The 15138-nt window shown below is 35.2% G+C and overlaps 1 protein-coding gene across 1 annotated transcript; it reads left to right on the top strand.

The window, feature by feature from the left end:
* Positions 1–1285: 1285 nt before the first annotated feature.
* LOC107449254 (uncharacterized) lies at positions 1286–13665 on the top strand. The gene is made up of 4 exons (XM_087154008.1): positions 1286–1453; positions 8826–8956; positions 11550–11733; positions 13469–13665. The coding sequence occupies exons 1-4, from the start codon at positions 1404–1406 to the stop codon at positions 13623–13625; spliced, it is 522 nt and encodes a 173-aa protein (XP_087010134.1). The 5' UTR covers positions 1286–1403; the 3' UTR covers positions 13626–13665.
* Positions 13666–15138: the final 1473 nt, after the last annotated feature.

Genomic DNA, 15138 nt, shown 5'->3' with positions numbered 1-15138 from the left:
AATTAATACTACTATTTGCTTAACATTATATTATACTACAATTTATGTTATGTAAAAGCTAAAGCACAATAAATTAATGTTTTTTACATTCTTGTTTTTTCACATTTCCACATTTATCAATGTGCTGAATTTTTATGAATGAGAATTTAATGAAGATAAAACTAGTTTTAAATTATTTTTTAAATTACATTCTTATTTTTTAACTAAATATTCTACACAGATACTATTTATATTTATCAAGATAAAATAACATTGATAAAATACATAGTATGAAATTATATTTGGTCCCGCAGTGGACTGATCGTTAAGACACGGTTCCCAGCAGATCACCGAAGTCAAGTATCAGTGGCTGCGGTCAGTGCGCGGGTGGGTGACCACTTGGATCAGTCTGCGTAGGGACCGAGGGTGTGCGGTATTGGTCCTCGTTAAACAGTGCTACCGTAAAGTGCTCGACTTCGCGCGCAGGTCATCGGGCTACCGAAGCGGGGGTGCGGATCCCCTCTGCAGAGTATCAAAATTGTGATGGCATGTCTTCGGATCATCCTCAGGGGTGTTTCCCAGACCGTCGCCAATAGCCCATCGTGCAGTTCTAGTGCGACGTAAATTAACTACAGCAACAACAATTATATTTGATTAATTTATAACTGCATACGAATCGAACTAACTACGACTACAAAACGAAATTACAGAGATGGAACATCTATTGAGTATGTGACGTCATAAAACGTATTGAAGAACCGGTGAGAGAAACTTCCTCCAGATTGGCAAAGCCTTGAGTGGTTCGTACAATTACCAATTTAAGTTTCGGAAATCGCTAGTGTTAACTACCACTATAAATATTAAATACCAATTCACTAGTATATAAGACATGTTAGTCCCGCAGTGGACTGATCGTTAAGACACGGTTCCCAGCAGATCACCGAAGTCAAGCATCACTGGCTGCGGTCAGTGTGCGGGTGGGTGACCCACTTGGATCAGTCTGCGTAGGGACCGAGGGTGTGCGGTATTGGTCCTCGTTAAACTGTGCTACCGTAAAGTGCTCGACTTCGCGTGCAGGTCGTCGGGCTACCGAAGCGGGGGTGCCATCCCCTCTGCGGAGGATCAAAATTGCGATGGCATGTCTTCGGATCATCCTCCAGGATGTTTCCCAGACCGTCGCCAACAGCCCATTGTGCAGTTCTAGTGCGACGTAAATGATCAAATCAATCCAATTAATGTTTTGGATCGATCCGTTTAAACCCAAAACTGTACCTTGTTGATTATCATATTTATATATACTTCGTCATAGTTGACTAAGGTCCTGTTTTGATTATCAATTTATAGGAACTTCTAAAGCATATGTAGAAAATAAAGCAAATATTTTGAGCTGCGATCTGAGGCAATGTATTAAAGAATTTGTTGACATGTTGCCACAGGCTTTTATTACCAAACAACTACACGTAAGTGACAAAATGTAAGTAGAGATTATTGCTTGAAGTAGCAATAATTGTTTTTTTCTTCTCTTTTTATAATATTTACGTCACTGAGTCAGTGACAGATTGTTGCATTTGACAACTTTGTTGTATTAAAAAAAAAAAAAAAATACTCAATTGAGTCTTGAAGGTGCCCAGATAGGGAACAGAGAAAATTGCATTGTTAGTTGTAAATCGTAAAGAAACTCAAGAATGATGTTTCATTGTTAGTTATAAATTTAAAAGAAATTAGTAAATTGCCTTCTATTGTTAGTAGCAAATTTTAAAAAAAAATAGTGCGTGGAGTCCCTCCGTTCGGAAGAAGTTAAACTTCGTAACCTGCGACGTGAATTGTAGAGGAATCAGCAGTCGTAGAAGGATCACTAGTTTTATTCAACGACTCTCTTTCCTGCTCCCGCTCGCTTCCGTGCTCTGTAAAAACGGTAATATTGTGCATTTTTCCCTCGTTGCCCCCTTGAACCAGTGGAAGTGCTCGTGGTTGCCGCATCGTCTCGCCATGGAAAATGTATTTGTATTAATAATGCATGTGAAGGCGTCATAATGTAATTTCAAAAGAGAAAACCTAACAATCAATTGATATTCACAAGAGACGTACCTTGACATAACCTTAAATCCGTCGCATTGTCCGTGGGATTGTTTTCACTCATTTCTTACAATTGTTATCCACTAAATTTGAAAATAAAAAATACTATCCTATTAAATATGTGTGTATCAAATCAAACTAAAAAAAATATTTACAGAAAAACAATACTTTCATTATTTTTATGCTAGTGAGAACCAAAAACAATATGGAAATGAATGAGGGAAAACTGGATCCTGCCACGTGATTTCCCGGCCAATAATAAAAATGTAGCGTTAAACGTTTAACGCAACCTTGTTGGAAGTCGCATAAGAAGTATAACTTCAATAAAAAAAACTCATTAATGACGTTTCATTGTTAGTTGTACATTAAAAATAAATTCGCGAATGGTGTGCTATTGTTAGTTTTAAATTGTAAATGAACTCCTAAATAATGTTTCATTATTATTCATTAAAAATTTCCTCGTTAAACCCACGATTTCGTTAAAACTCAAATTTTACAAAACATTTTTGAAAAATAAACAATTTGACAGTAAATAGTTTTTAAAAGTTAACAAATAAATCAATAGAAAGTAAGCATTCTAATTATATGACAAGCATTTAAATATAGAAGTTAATCAAAATTTGCTTAGTTAATATAACTACAAAGAAATTATTGAAAATTAATTATTATTCAAGTTTTTTATTGAAAGCTTTGGAATCTACAAAATTTATCACTATCTACAAATTAATTTACGATTCCTACTGTTCATAAAATTTTTTTATTTCACTTTTCACTATTTTTTATTATAGCTCATGGGGATAATTTTTAACAGAAATAAAAGATTAAGTGGAAAGTGTCATAAAACGATATTTATTACAAAACTAGATTATTCTGTTCAGTATTTATACTATTTATATTAGTCTCTCTTTCATGAGTTGAGGACAAATTAGCAAATACTAAACAATAACTCCTCTGCACCACACAATACAAATGGCGCTGTCTATGTAAGCGACAGCTATTACCGAGATTCTGAAAGAAACATTCGTAATCACACTCAACCCGTGAATACGCCCTCTAGCGGGGAGGATATTTCCAGGCTACTATTTATAATATTTAGTTTTCATTCAGTTCCATCAGAATAACGGCATATGTAGGACGTGTTTTTTCCATCAGCAAGTAGATAAAAATTTTCTAAGAAGAAAGCTGAGGAGCTTGATAAAGTAGTCTAGAACATCGGTAAATGCAATTCGATTTCGTGATCGCCTACTATTACGGATGTATATTACGGTAAAATAAAATTTTTACTGTTCAATCCATTGTAAATTAAAATGAAATTAAGATATTTAAGTCTCTTGCCTACTTCATTTCAATGAAGAAAAGATGGTTTAAGAACGTGTAAACCTGTAACAGTTCTTGAACATTCTTCTTTATAGAAAAGTATATAGTTCTGAATATATATAATATTGGAAAATAATAGTAAAGGATCATCAGAATCACTTGAAACAATACATTTGTGTTGATTATTAGTACATTTTTAATGTTTTCTCGGTAAGTATTTATTTATTTTTAATTTTGATTGATCAATTTCAAGTGGAATTTAGCTATTCTGTTCTTAGGCTACATGTTGAAATTTACACTGGTGGACAAAATTAAGAGATGGAAAGCATTTTCGCACATTCATTCGCACATGCAAGATACCCACACACTGCTCCATGTGTTTGACAATGGTTCCGTGAATGCCCAGAGGTACAGGCAAGAGGTAATAGAGCCTTATGTGCGTCTTTTCAGGGGCGCTGTTGGCCCTGAGTTCATTTTTATGAACGACAATGCGCGACCACATAGGGCTCTCATGGTTGATGAGTATCTGGAAAGCGAGGATATTCAACGAATGGATTGGCCAGTCAAATCCCCTGACCTGAATCCTATTAAACATGCTTGAGATGCGCCAACCTCCCCCCAGAACCATTCTGGAGTCAAAAATTGCTCTGGTGGAAGAATGGGAGGGACTTCCACAAGTCCTCCTTAACTCCCTTATTAACAGCATGCATACTCGTTGTGCATGCTGTCTGTTTGTCAGGGGTGAACATACACCATACTAGAGGCAACACACACTGTACAAGCCACACTTTTATTGTCATCTTTTATCCTTAAGTTCAGACTACATTGGATTTATTGGCAATAGGTCTTGCCAGTGAATGGCACTTTCATTTTTGTTTTGCATACTTTATTATCATGGAATAAGCTACATCCATACCAAATTTCATTTATTTATATTCAGTATTTTTTGAAATATTTGGGAAAGTGCCTTCCATCTCTTAATTTTGTCCACCAGTGTATATCGAGACCACAATTGTAAAATTTTATAGTAAGGTATGTATGTATTATTTAAGAATAAAACTTTTTAAATCAAAGAACATTTAATTTGGATACTCCAGACTTATAAAGCAGGTAAGTGTTATGATTTTATAATAAAAAATTTACTTATAAAATTTTTTTTTTTTCTAATTTGATGAGAGATCTCTACAAAATGGTTTTCTTCGTGTTTTTAAAAACTTTAAGATTAAAAAAAAATTTCACAGTGGAAAAAATTTTCATATTTGAAAAAATTTTCATACTGAGTCGATTTTTTTAATCGATTCAATATGAAAATTTTTCATTTCAATATGAGATATTTCAGGGCTAATTTTTTTGTTATAAACATTCTTCATTTTAAGTTTTTCAGTTTATAAATAATGTTTTTTTTTATGAAAAATTTTAACTTTTGTTTTTAGAATTGTTGTCAAAAAACTTGTTTTTCAAAATTAAATTACATAAGATTATATACTTCTGTATACTTCACATATTTTAATGTTTAAAGTAGTAGGGAACCGATTATCCGGAACGATCGGGACCATCGCTATTCCGGATAACTGATTTTTCCGGTTTTCTGAATCGCTACAAAAAGCCGTTTTTTTATTGTTAAACACAACTAAAAAAAATTTTTTTTTGGAAATTATCTTAAAAAGAAGAAAAAACGATGGAGCAATACACTAATGATTATTTCCAAAATGATGGTAAGGTAAACATCTTTCAAAAAAGAACGAAAAATCCTAAAATTTTATAAGGAAAAAAAAAATTTTTTTTTATAATGGTGGGAAAATTTATCGAATTTCGTTCCGGTTTTTTGGTTTTCCGGTTTTCAGGTTTCCGGATAACGGGTTCTGTACTGTAATTTGATTCAGAAAATTATGGGATGTGAAGTTTAAATAGACTATTCATATCAGATCATTAAGTTTAGTAGAGCAATTTCTCGAGTATTAACATTTCTCTTTAATAAGAATATTATTTCTTTTGTTTATTTACAAATATTTTTTCAATGTGTTTTAGACATCGAAAAAAAAAGAGAGAGAGATTCTATTTCGAGATCTATGATCTATATTGTCCCCTGCATAAGAAGGTATATCAAACATTCTTTTCAAATTTAATAAGCCACAATAAGGAAGAAACGTAGCCATACTACACTGAAGAAATTTCCAGAGCAACTAAACGTGCTGTTCTACAAGTAGTTATTCGTTTCAAATAACAACGCCCTCATAGATCGTTGCGTTCTCGAATATAAGCTCACAGGACAGAAAATTAATCACACTAGTGCGCAAGCACCGATGAATTAGGTTTCGTTCTGTGAAGCAGTGGTCAAGCGACGAGCTCAACTTCGTGCGCTCTGCCTAAACGTGATCAAAGGCAAGTAACCATCAGTGAGATATCTTTGTTTCGAGCGGAAATTGTGTGTAAATATGGGTAAGAATGTGACAGAGTGGCAAAAAGGAGCAATTGTGTTTGGCCCTGCCCATGGTCATACGGTAAATAAAGTTGCTGGATTTGTTGGTGTTTCGATGCGGACTGTCCAACGAGTCTACAAGCAGTGGTGTAATACACGTGGTTACGAAGGACGACGTCAGAATTGTGGTCGGAAAAAGATCTTGTATGAAAGGGATCGGAGACGTGTTTTACGACTTGTCAATCAAAATCGCTCCCTAACCCGGTTAGAATTGTAAATGAATGTCCATTTTAGTGAGAAAACATTGAGACGGGAGATTCATACAATGAATATTTGGTGTTGAACACCTCGTAAGAAGCCATTGCTTAAACAGGCACATAAAGCTGCTCGACTTCAGTGGGCTAGAAGTCACCGAACATGGACAGTTGCTGATTGGGGGAATGTAATATGGTCTGACGAATCACGTTTTTGCCTTTATTCAAATGACGTACTTCGTCGAGTGCACCGAAGATCAGATAGAGCATTTCATCTTTACTGTGTGCAAGGTCAGGCTCAAGCCGGAGGTGGGCCTGTTTTGGGGTGTTTTTCTTATTATGGATTGGGTCCCCCTCAATGAGGTGGCCAGTAACATGAACCACCATGTTTATTTGAACATTCTGGATGATCATCAGGTGTTGCCTTTCAGTCAACATCTTCATGAAGAGTATGCTGACGATACCCCTATTTTTCAAGATGAAAACAGTAAAGTTAATCGCGCTGGAAGAATATGTGACTAATTTCACTCAGACACTCAATAACATTTTGTCTGGCCTGAAAAATCACCTGCCTTGCACCCCATTGAAAATTTGTGGAACTTGTTGAAACAAGGGGTAAAACGCAGAAATCAGCATCCTCGCAATTTGGTGGATTTACGCCATCAAATCCTCAGCGAGTAGCTTAAACTGGATTCGACGTACATGCAAAACCTTGTGGTCTCACTTCCCAACCGAATCCAGACTGATATTAAATCACTCAAACACTCAATAACATCTTGTCTGGTCTGCAAAATCACCTACCTTGCACCCCATTGAAAATTTGTGGAACTTGTTGAAACAAGGGGTAAAACGCAGAAATCAGCATCCTCGCAATTTGGTGGATTTACGCGATCAAATCCTCAGCGAGTAGCTTAAACTGGATTCGACGTACATGCAAAACCTTGTGGTCTCACTTCCCAACCGAATCCAGACTGATATTAAATCACTCAAACACTCAATAACATCTTGTCTGGTCTGCAAAATCACCTACCTTGCACCCCATTGAAAATTTGTGGAACTTGTTGAAACAAGGGGTAAAACGCTGAAATCAGCATCCTCGCAATTTGGTGGATTTACGCGATCAAATCCTCAGCGAGTAGCTTAAACTGGATTCGACGTACATGCAAAACCTTGTGGTCTCACTTCCCAACCGAATCCAGACTGATATTAAATCACTCAAACACTCAATAACATCTTGTCTGGTCTGCAAAATCACCTACCTTGCACCCCATTGAAAATTTGTGGAACTTGTTGAAACAAGGGGTAAAACGCAGAAATCAGCATCCTCGCAATTTGGTGGATTTACGCGATCAAATCCTCAGCGAGTAGCTTAAACTGGATTCGACGTACATGCAAAACCTTGTGGTCTCACTTCCCAACCGAATCCAGACTGATATTAAATCACTCAAACACTCAATAACATCTTGTCTGGTCTGCAAAATCACCTACCTTGCACCCCATTGAAAATTTGTGGAACTTGTTGAAACAAGGGGTAAAACGCAGAAATCAGCATCCTCGCAATTTGGTGGATTTACGCGATCAAATCCTCAGCGAGTAGCTTAAACTGGATTCGACGTACATGCAAAACCTTGTGGTCTCACTTCCCAACCGAATCCAGACTGATATTAAATCACTCAAACACTCAATAACATCTTGTCTGGTCTGCAAAATCACCTACCTTGCACCCCATTGAAAATTTGTGGAACTTGTTGAAACAAGGGGTAAAACGCAGAAATCAGCATCCTCGCAATTTGGTGGATTTACGCGATCAAATCCTCAGCGAGTAGCTTAAACTGGATTCGACGTACATGCAAAACCTTGTGGTCTCACTTCCCAACCGAATCCAGACTGATATTAAATCACTCAAACACTCAATAACATCTTGTCTGGTCTGCAAAATCACCTACCTTGCACCCCATTGAAAATTTGTGGAACTTGTTGAAACAAGGGGTAAAACGCAGAAATCAGCATCCTCGCAATTTGGTGGATTTACGCGATCAAATCCTCAGCGAGTAGCTTAAACTGGATTCGACGTACATGCCAAACCTTGTGGTCTCACTTCCCAACCGAATCCAGACTGATATTAAATCACTCAAACACTCAATAACATCTTGTCTGGTCTGCAAAATCACCTACCTTGCACCCCATTGAAAATTTGTGGAACTTGTTGAAACAAGGGGTAAAACGCAGAAATCAGCATCCTCGCAATTTGGTGGATTTACGCGATCAAATCCTCAGCGAGTAGCTTAAACTGGATTCGACGTACATGCAAAACCTTGTGGTCTCACTTCCCAACCGAATCCAGACTGATATTAAATCACTCAAACACTCAATAACATCTTGTCTGGTCTGCAAAATCACCTACCTTGCACCCCATTGAAAATTTGTGGAACTTGTTGAAACAAGGGGTAAAACGCAGAAATCAGCATCCTCGCAATTTGGTGGATTTACGCGATCAAATCCTCAGCGAGTAGCTTAAACTGGATTCGACGTACATGCAAAACCTTGTGGTCTCACTTCCCAACCGAATCCAGACTGATATTAAATCCAGAGGCGGAGTTATTAAATTATGTTTTTAATGATTTCTCTAAGGGTGACTAATTTTTTGTCCGGTTTGCTTATTATGATTATTTTTATGGAAAATCCGGAAACATTGCATGGCACGAATCCTTGAAGTTTTTATTTTATTTTTTTGTCTGTTCTATTTTTCTTTCGTAGTAAAATTCAACATCGTATTTCAGGAAAGAAGATATTCTGGATTGCGTAGAAAGTGAAACCAATCGCTGTGGTCTTCTTGGTTTCGTTGATTTGTTTGGTTCTTCAAAAGAACTAGAAACCTCATGTGAATCCTTAGATAGATGTTCTGAAGAAGGTAAACGAAAATGCTAATATTTTATAAGTAATTTGAAACTCTTGAAGTACAGTATTTTATTTATAAATTCGCGGAATTAATCTTCGGAAATATGAAGTATTTTTGCTTCAACTAATTTATTTGTGCTGTCAGAGTTTAGTAATTTTAAATAACAAAGCACCAGATTTGATGAAATAATTATAATGGTTTTTAATTTATAAAATTTAAAAAAAAGGCATATTTTTAAAAATTTATTTCGCTGAATTAGTTCATATGTTAAGCTTTGCTATTTAAAATTGCATAGCCCGAAACGATGAAACAATTTTCATGGCATTCAAAAGCATTTCACCCATTAAATAAAATATTACAAAATTATTAAAACTTATTTTTACACGCAATTATCTTTGAACAAATAAATTTTACTATAATATTCAAAAAACTTTTGATTCGCTTTAAAAAATTCTTGAAATTTGGCGAAATATGCTAAAAGTGAAATTTACATTACGGGGTAAGATTCAGACCTTCGAGCAGTATTCTGACTAAATTATTAATTAGCTAAATGATTTTTTTTTCTCGTATTAAAATCTTTTCAGGTCCGTAATCTCATACATTCAGAATCGGATTCAAGATTGGATTCTATTTAACGGAATCGGATTTTATTTAACTCGACGCCATACACCAATAGCAAAATCTCTTATTTTTTTTACTGTTGATTATTAAACATTAAATTAATAGTCTTTGATAATATTTCGTGGTTGAGCCATAGTGGCTCAAGGGATAGAGCGCTCGACTCCTAATGGGGTGACCAAGTTCGAGTGCCATCGCTGACTTATCGATACAAATATTGCACCCGGCTCGCACCGACTTCAGTCGTGGCATAAAATTTCCTCAGCAGATGGATCAAGGGATAGTCTTTTTGTCGAACCGTGGGAGATGTTCCTCCATGTAACGCAAATGTGGATTATCCACCATCAAAAACACCTCCACGAAGGCAAATTTCTACCAATACTTGATCCAGGGGTTTTCTTGTCTTCTGGATTGGGTTCAAAATTACCAGGCTACGGGGTTGAACTTTGGTAATTGTAAATCCAAAATTGAGTCGGCTATTCAACTACGGTTATCAAAAAAATAAAAATATTATTTGGTTGTGGAATGATAACAGAGATATAGTTCGAAAGCATATTGGTAGTAATAAGGTTATAACGTACTTTTTCTTTTATTGCGCAATACATAAAATTTTGTTCTTTAAAGAAAATAAAGGTGCCACAGGGACGCATTCATTTCACAAAACAGAAAAAGATATTTTGGTTCCACAACAGTTCTTGGAACCTAAACTTTAGCCTTTCTAGCGAATACGTAAATCCAGTTTTGCATATATAGTTTGTCTATCTAAACAACTTCCTTTGCCACAAATATTAAGGCCGTTTGTTGATATGAAAGCGAGAAATAGCGAATTTCAAAGAAGGGAGCTTACCACTCTAATTATTCCCTTTCTCTCAGCTACCCGAGTCAACCCTTTCTTAAATATTGACTTGACACCCCTACTTGAAATTGTTAAACCTCGCAATCATACACACCGCCAATGCACCAGGCGTATTGCACGAGGAGTTCTTTCCATAGACAGACTTACGTGATCACGCGATACTCACCTTCACGACCGGCGGTATCATATATGAGCAGAGTCATATATGATACCGCCGGTCGTTATATATGATACTACATCTAGCGGCCCCATACCACAAGGATGTAATCTGCAATTTAGTATTTTCTTATTATTAGCCGTATTAGTACGTTTTCATACTCTTTAGTGCATATACTCTGACGCTCCTTTCTCCGTCTGCAAAAGGGTTAACTGTACCAGAGTTGGACAAAAATGTAATCGATTGCATTTTTCGATTACAGTAATCAACTACTTGTAATCCTGATTACAAGATAACATAATTTTGATTAAAGCTGTAATCGTGATTATAACAAACAATTACAGTAATCAATTACTTGAAATCGTGATTAGAACTTTGATTACAGCTGTAATTGTGATTACAATAGTCGATTACTGTAATCAATTACTTGTAAACGTGATTACAACTTTAAAATTTTTTGATAACAGCTGTAATCGTAAGTACAATAATTGATTACAGTAATCAATTACTTGTAATCTTGATTACAATTCATCAAAATTTTGATTGCATCTGTAATCATGATTCCAAGTAATTTCGATTACAACTAACCATAACAAAAGCAATTACGGGTCATAATTACATATAATCAAATAGTTTGATTGCTTGTCATCACGATAACAAGTAATTTATTACAGTAATTGGTTATCTAATCACAATTACAGTTGTAATCAAAATTATGAATGTTTGTAATCATGATTACAAGTAATTGATTACGGTAATTGAAAAATGTAATCGATTACATTTTTGCTGTATTCTGATGTAATCAAAATTATGATTACTTGTAATCGTGATTACAAGTAATTGATTACATAGCAGTAATTATCTGTAATCAATTACAGTTGTAATCGATTACTGTAGTAGACGCCCAACTCTGAACTGTACATTTCTGGGTTAATTATTAAATCAGTTGTCCTCATTTTTATTATTATTTTCAGAGAATGAGCTTGAGGATTACTCAAAAAGCAATAAGTACAGCTTCCTGCATTGTTTGGATGATCACCAGCGTGATATGATGGAATGCATGGTCTACAGTTTAATTGAAGCAATGAAAGAATTGATAACAATGTCGAGGATTGAGGAGAATTTCAATGAACAAACTGAAAAAATAATGTTATGCAGGTTAATTAATCGTTTATATTTTTTAAAAATACTTTTACTTCTTTTTTTCTACTTTTCGAAATATTCTTACAGATTATTTGTTTGAAAATACTAATTAGCTGGCTATCCTAATTTTGATGACCTAAAATCCTGGGGAATAAAACATTCAAAAGAAAAGCCTCACATCTGCTCATCTTGATGCCCTGGAATCTTTTTCTATTCATATGAATTATCATTCCCTTGCTGACGACATTAATTCCTCACCACCTCTCCGTAGCGCTTGGAAATGCGTTTCACCCTGATTTGCCCCTCTCAGCTACTGTGCTTTTTCTTGTTCTGTTTTCAATCTTTTTTTTCTTCTTCTTCCTCTCTCTCTCGGCTACTGTGGTTTTTCTAATTTTGTTTCTCACCTTTATTTTTCTATTTTATTTGTCAGTAACTTACGTTTTACATTTCAAATCGCTTTTGTTTCTTCAGATTCTCGCCTGGCAAGTCTTGAAAATGGGTGTTTGTTTTTTAAGCGCTTGAAACAAGTCGACTGTTATTTCCTTCTTTTGAAGCGAATTATGTTTTTAATCAGGTAACATGGTGCTGCCTCAGTTTCTTGGGGTTATTTATTTAAAGCTAATTCTGTTTTTGTCAGATTACTGTTGGGAAAACGTGAAGTGCATCACTTTTGCATCAAACTTATCACTAATGAGCCTGAAGAGGTCTATCCAATATAACATAAGGCCTAACAAGGGGATTGTTTTTGCTTATTTTTTGCTAACAAAGGTGAAGGGGAAAGGTGTGATTAGTGCTTACGTAAGACAATAAAATCTTCTTACTTTCAAAATTTTATTCGAAATCAAAATTTAAAAAAAAATGTAACAAAAAATTGCAAGTGGAAATATTTTAAATTTTTAATAAAAATTTAATTTAGAAAAAAGTATAATAGCAAAATATTTTTTTAGCAGTTTTGAACGCAAAAGATTTCTTAAGTTGTTGTAGTTCATTTACGTCGAGCTGCACATTGGGCTATTGGCGACTGTCTAGGAAACATCCCCGAGCATGATCCGAAGACACGTCATCACAATTTTGATTCTCTGCAGAGGGGATCTCGCTTCGGTAGCCGGCGACCCGCGCTAAGTCGAGCACTTTACAGTAGTACGATAGAAGTCGAGCAGTTTACGGGGTTAAAGAGGACCAATACAGTACACCCCCATACAGACTGATCCAAGTGGTCACCCACCCGCACAATGACCTCAGCCAGTGATGCTTAAATTCGGTGATAGAGATTTTGAAAGAAATGAAAGTTTGCATTGTAATTGCGACCAACTATATTCAAGAAACAATATATTTAAGAAAGAATCTTCAAAAAAGGAAGAAAGCCGTTAAATTGTAAATTAGCTATCTGTTGGTAACCTGTAAGCCTAAGTCACGGAGGAGAGCAACGTTGCTCACTGCCACAGAGGTCAACACACAGTGAGAAAGGTGTCCATGCCCTGAGCTGGATTTGAACCAGCAACCATTAAATTCGCAATCGGGTACGCTACCCGCTTGGCCAACTGGCAGGCAAAATTATGCTTTTTGAATGGCCCTAACCTATCTCGTGGAGTTTGTTTATAAAGGTTCCGTAGAATTAAAACAGCAGTGTATCCAATCCCCCCCCGGAGATTTTTTCCCCTTCTATTTATTTATTTTTCATTTATTTTATTCCATTTTATTTTATATCCGTACTAACTAATATTGACACATAAGCACATTTCTTTTTCAGCGTATTTCAAACGATTCTACTTTGTTCCAGAAATGTAAGTATTGAAAAATGTGGAAGAGATGGATCAGATTTAGTCAGAAAGGAATTAGAAAAAGAACATAAAGATATATTGGATTCCTGTGACGAAATTCTAATAGTGAAGCTAAATTACTCGTAAATGCTTATAACTGTAAATAAAGTCATTATATTTTTATAAATGTTATTTTATTTTTATTATACAGGGTGTTTAATTATATTGGGGAGGTAGGGATCATCGAGAGAATAAAAGCATAGCAACCCATGACCGGAAATGTTATCGTACGCCGCTAAGGGTGCTCCTCGATCATGAATATATTGTTCGTGAACTTTTGAATAGGTACGTTTACAATATCTATCGCTATATCACTGTAAGAATTTTCATTCTAGAATTACGGGGAGATAATCGGCACTAGTCTGCCCTTCCAATTAACCGTAAAGTTTATGGTTAGAAACATTTCTCTTATTTTACGGGTTTGAAACCATTTACAAATAGTAATATCTTGAAACCGTAAAAATGAAATTTATCTGGACATCGATGTTAAGTTATGTTAGACAAATCGACAATTCAGTAAAATGATTTTGCTCTCTCGTTTTAATGTACTTTATAATAATGACTATCTAATCGCTTTTATTCTTCTTCCCCCCCCCCTCGAAAAATATAGTAATAATAAATAAATGAAATCAAAAAAGTTCGTTTTTTTTGGTATTATTATTTTTTTTTAATGTGTAGGAAATTTTACAGGGAGGGCAATGGAATAAAATAAATACGTATTTTGCAAACGAAATTATCTTTTTTTTCTGGAAAAATATAAAATATTTTTTTAATGTTGAATGATAGCGAAGTGAGCTAGACGTGGAGCCTACAAGTACTTCTGAAAATAAATATTTAATATTAAGTCGAGAGGCTATTAAAATACTATTGACATTCACAATATGTGCGAAAAAATATTCTCGGCAGTTGCAGCTATTAAAAATAATCGTCATTAACGAAGTCAAAATTCTTGAATGCCCTATCAAAATATTTTGATGGTTTATGTTGGTTTCAATGCGATTCATGATGGTCCATCATCATTTGATGGTCAACATCTACCATTACGTGTTCATTGTTGTTGATTTGCCAACTAACTTCCGTCATTCCATGACAGAAAATGATACTTTAATATTGTAATGATTAACCATCAAGGTTCAGTCAATCATGTTCCAGACACACACGTGACGTCATTTAGAGATATAATTTAAGTCACATGGTTAGGCATAATCATTATACTTTTCCACTTGCAAGTATCTAATTTTAATTATTAAACCCAGTTGCAGGTACAAAATTGTAATTATTAACTTGGGTGATTAGTCAAAGGGCTTAAAAAAAATTTTTATCCATACACATCGACCACAATACTCAGAAAATTATTTCAATGATAGACGGCCAGGATAACCTACTGGTTGGTAGGGCACTGAGCCCTTGTCAAAAAGTTGGTGGGTTCAATCCACGTGGCCCGAAGACTCTCCTTGTAGTAAATAGCCATTTATGCACTCTCTAGTCACAAAGTTCTCAATATTCCCATAACAAATCATACCTCTGAGAGTACCGATCCAGGAGTTCCCTTGTCTTCTGGATTGGGTTCAAAATTACAAGGCTATGAAGTTGAACATTA

This window comes from Parasteatoda tepidariorum, chromosome 10 (assembly GCF_982258835.1).
Source record: "Parasteatoda tepidariorum strain Cologne lab strain chromosome 10, Ptep-v5.0, whole genome shotgun sequence".
In the NCBI taxonomy this organism is placed as follows: Eukaryota; Metazoa; Arthropoda; class Arachnida; order Araneae; family Theridiidae; genus Parasteatoda; species Parasteatoda tepidariorum.
This window is presented reverse-complemented; position numbering and strand designations above follow the sequence as displayed.

Bases quoted from the DNA above. Each gene is read 5' to 3' on its own strand.
- LOC107449254 (XM_087154008.1), top strand. From the start codon at position 1,404: ATGTTGCCACAGGCTTTTATTACCAAACAACTACACGTAAGTGACAAA. The intron at 1,454-8,825 runs GTAAGTAGAGAT...ATCGTATTTCAG, and splicing joins CTACACGTAAGTGACAAAAT to GAAAGAAGATATTCTGGATT. The intron at 8,957-11,549 runs GTAAACGAAAAT...TATTATTTTCAG, and splicing joins AGATAGATGTTCTGAAGAAG to AGAATGAGCTTGAGGATTAC.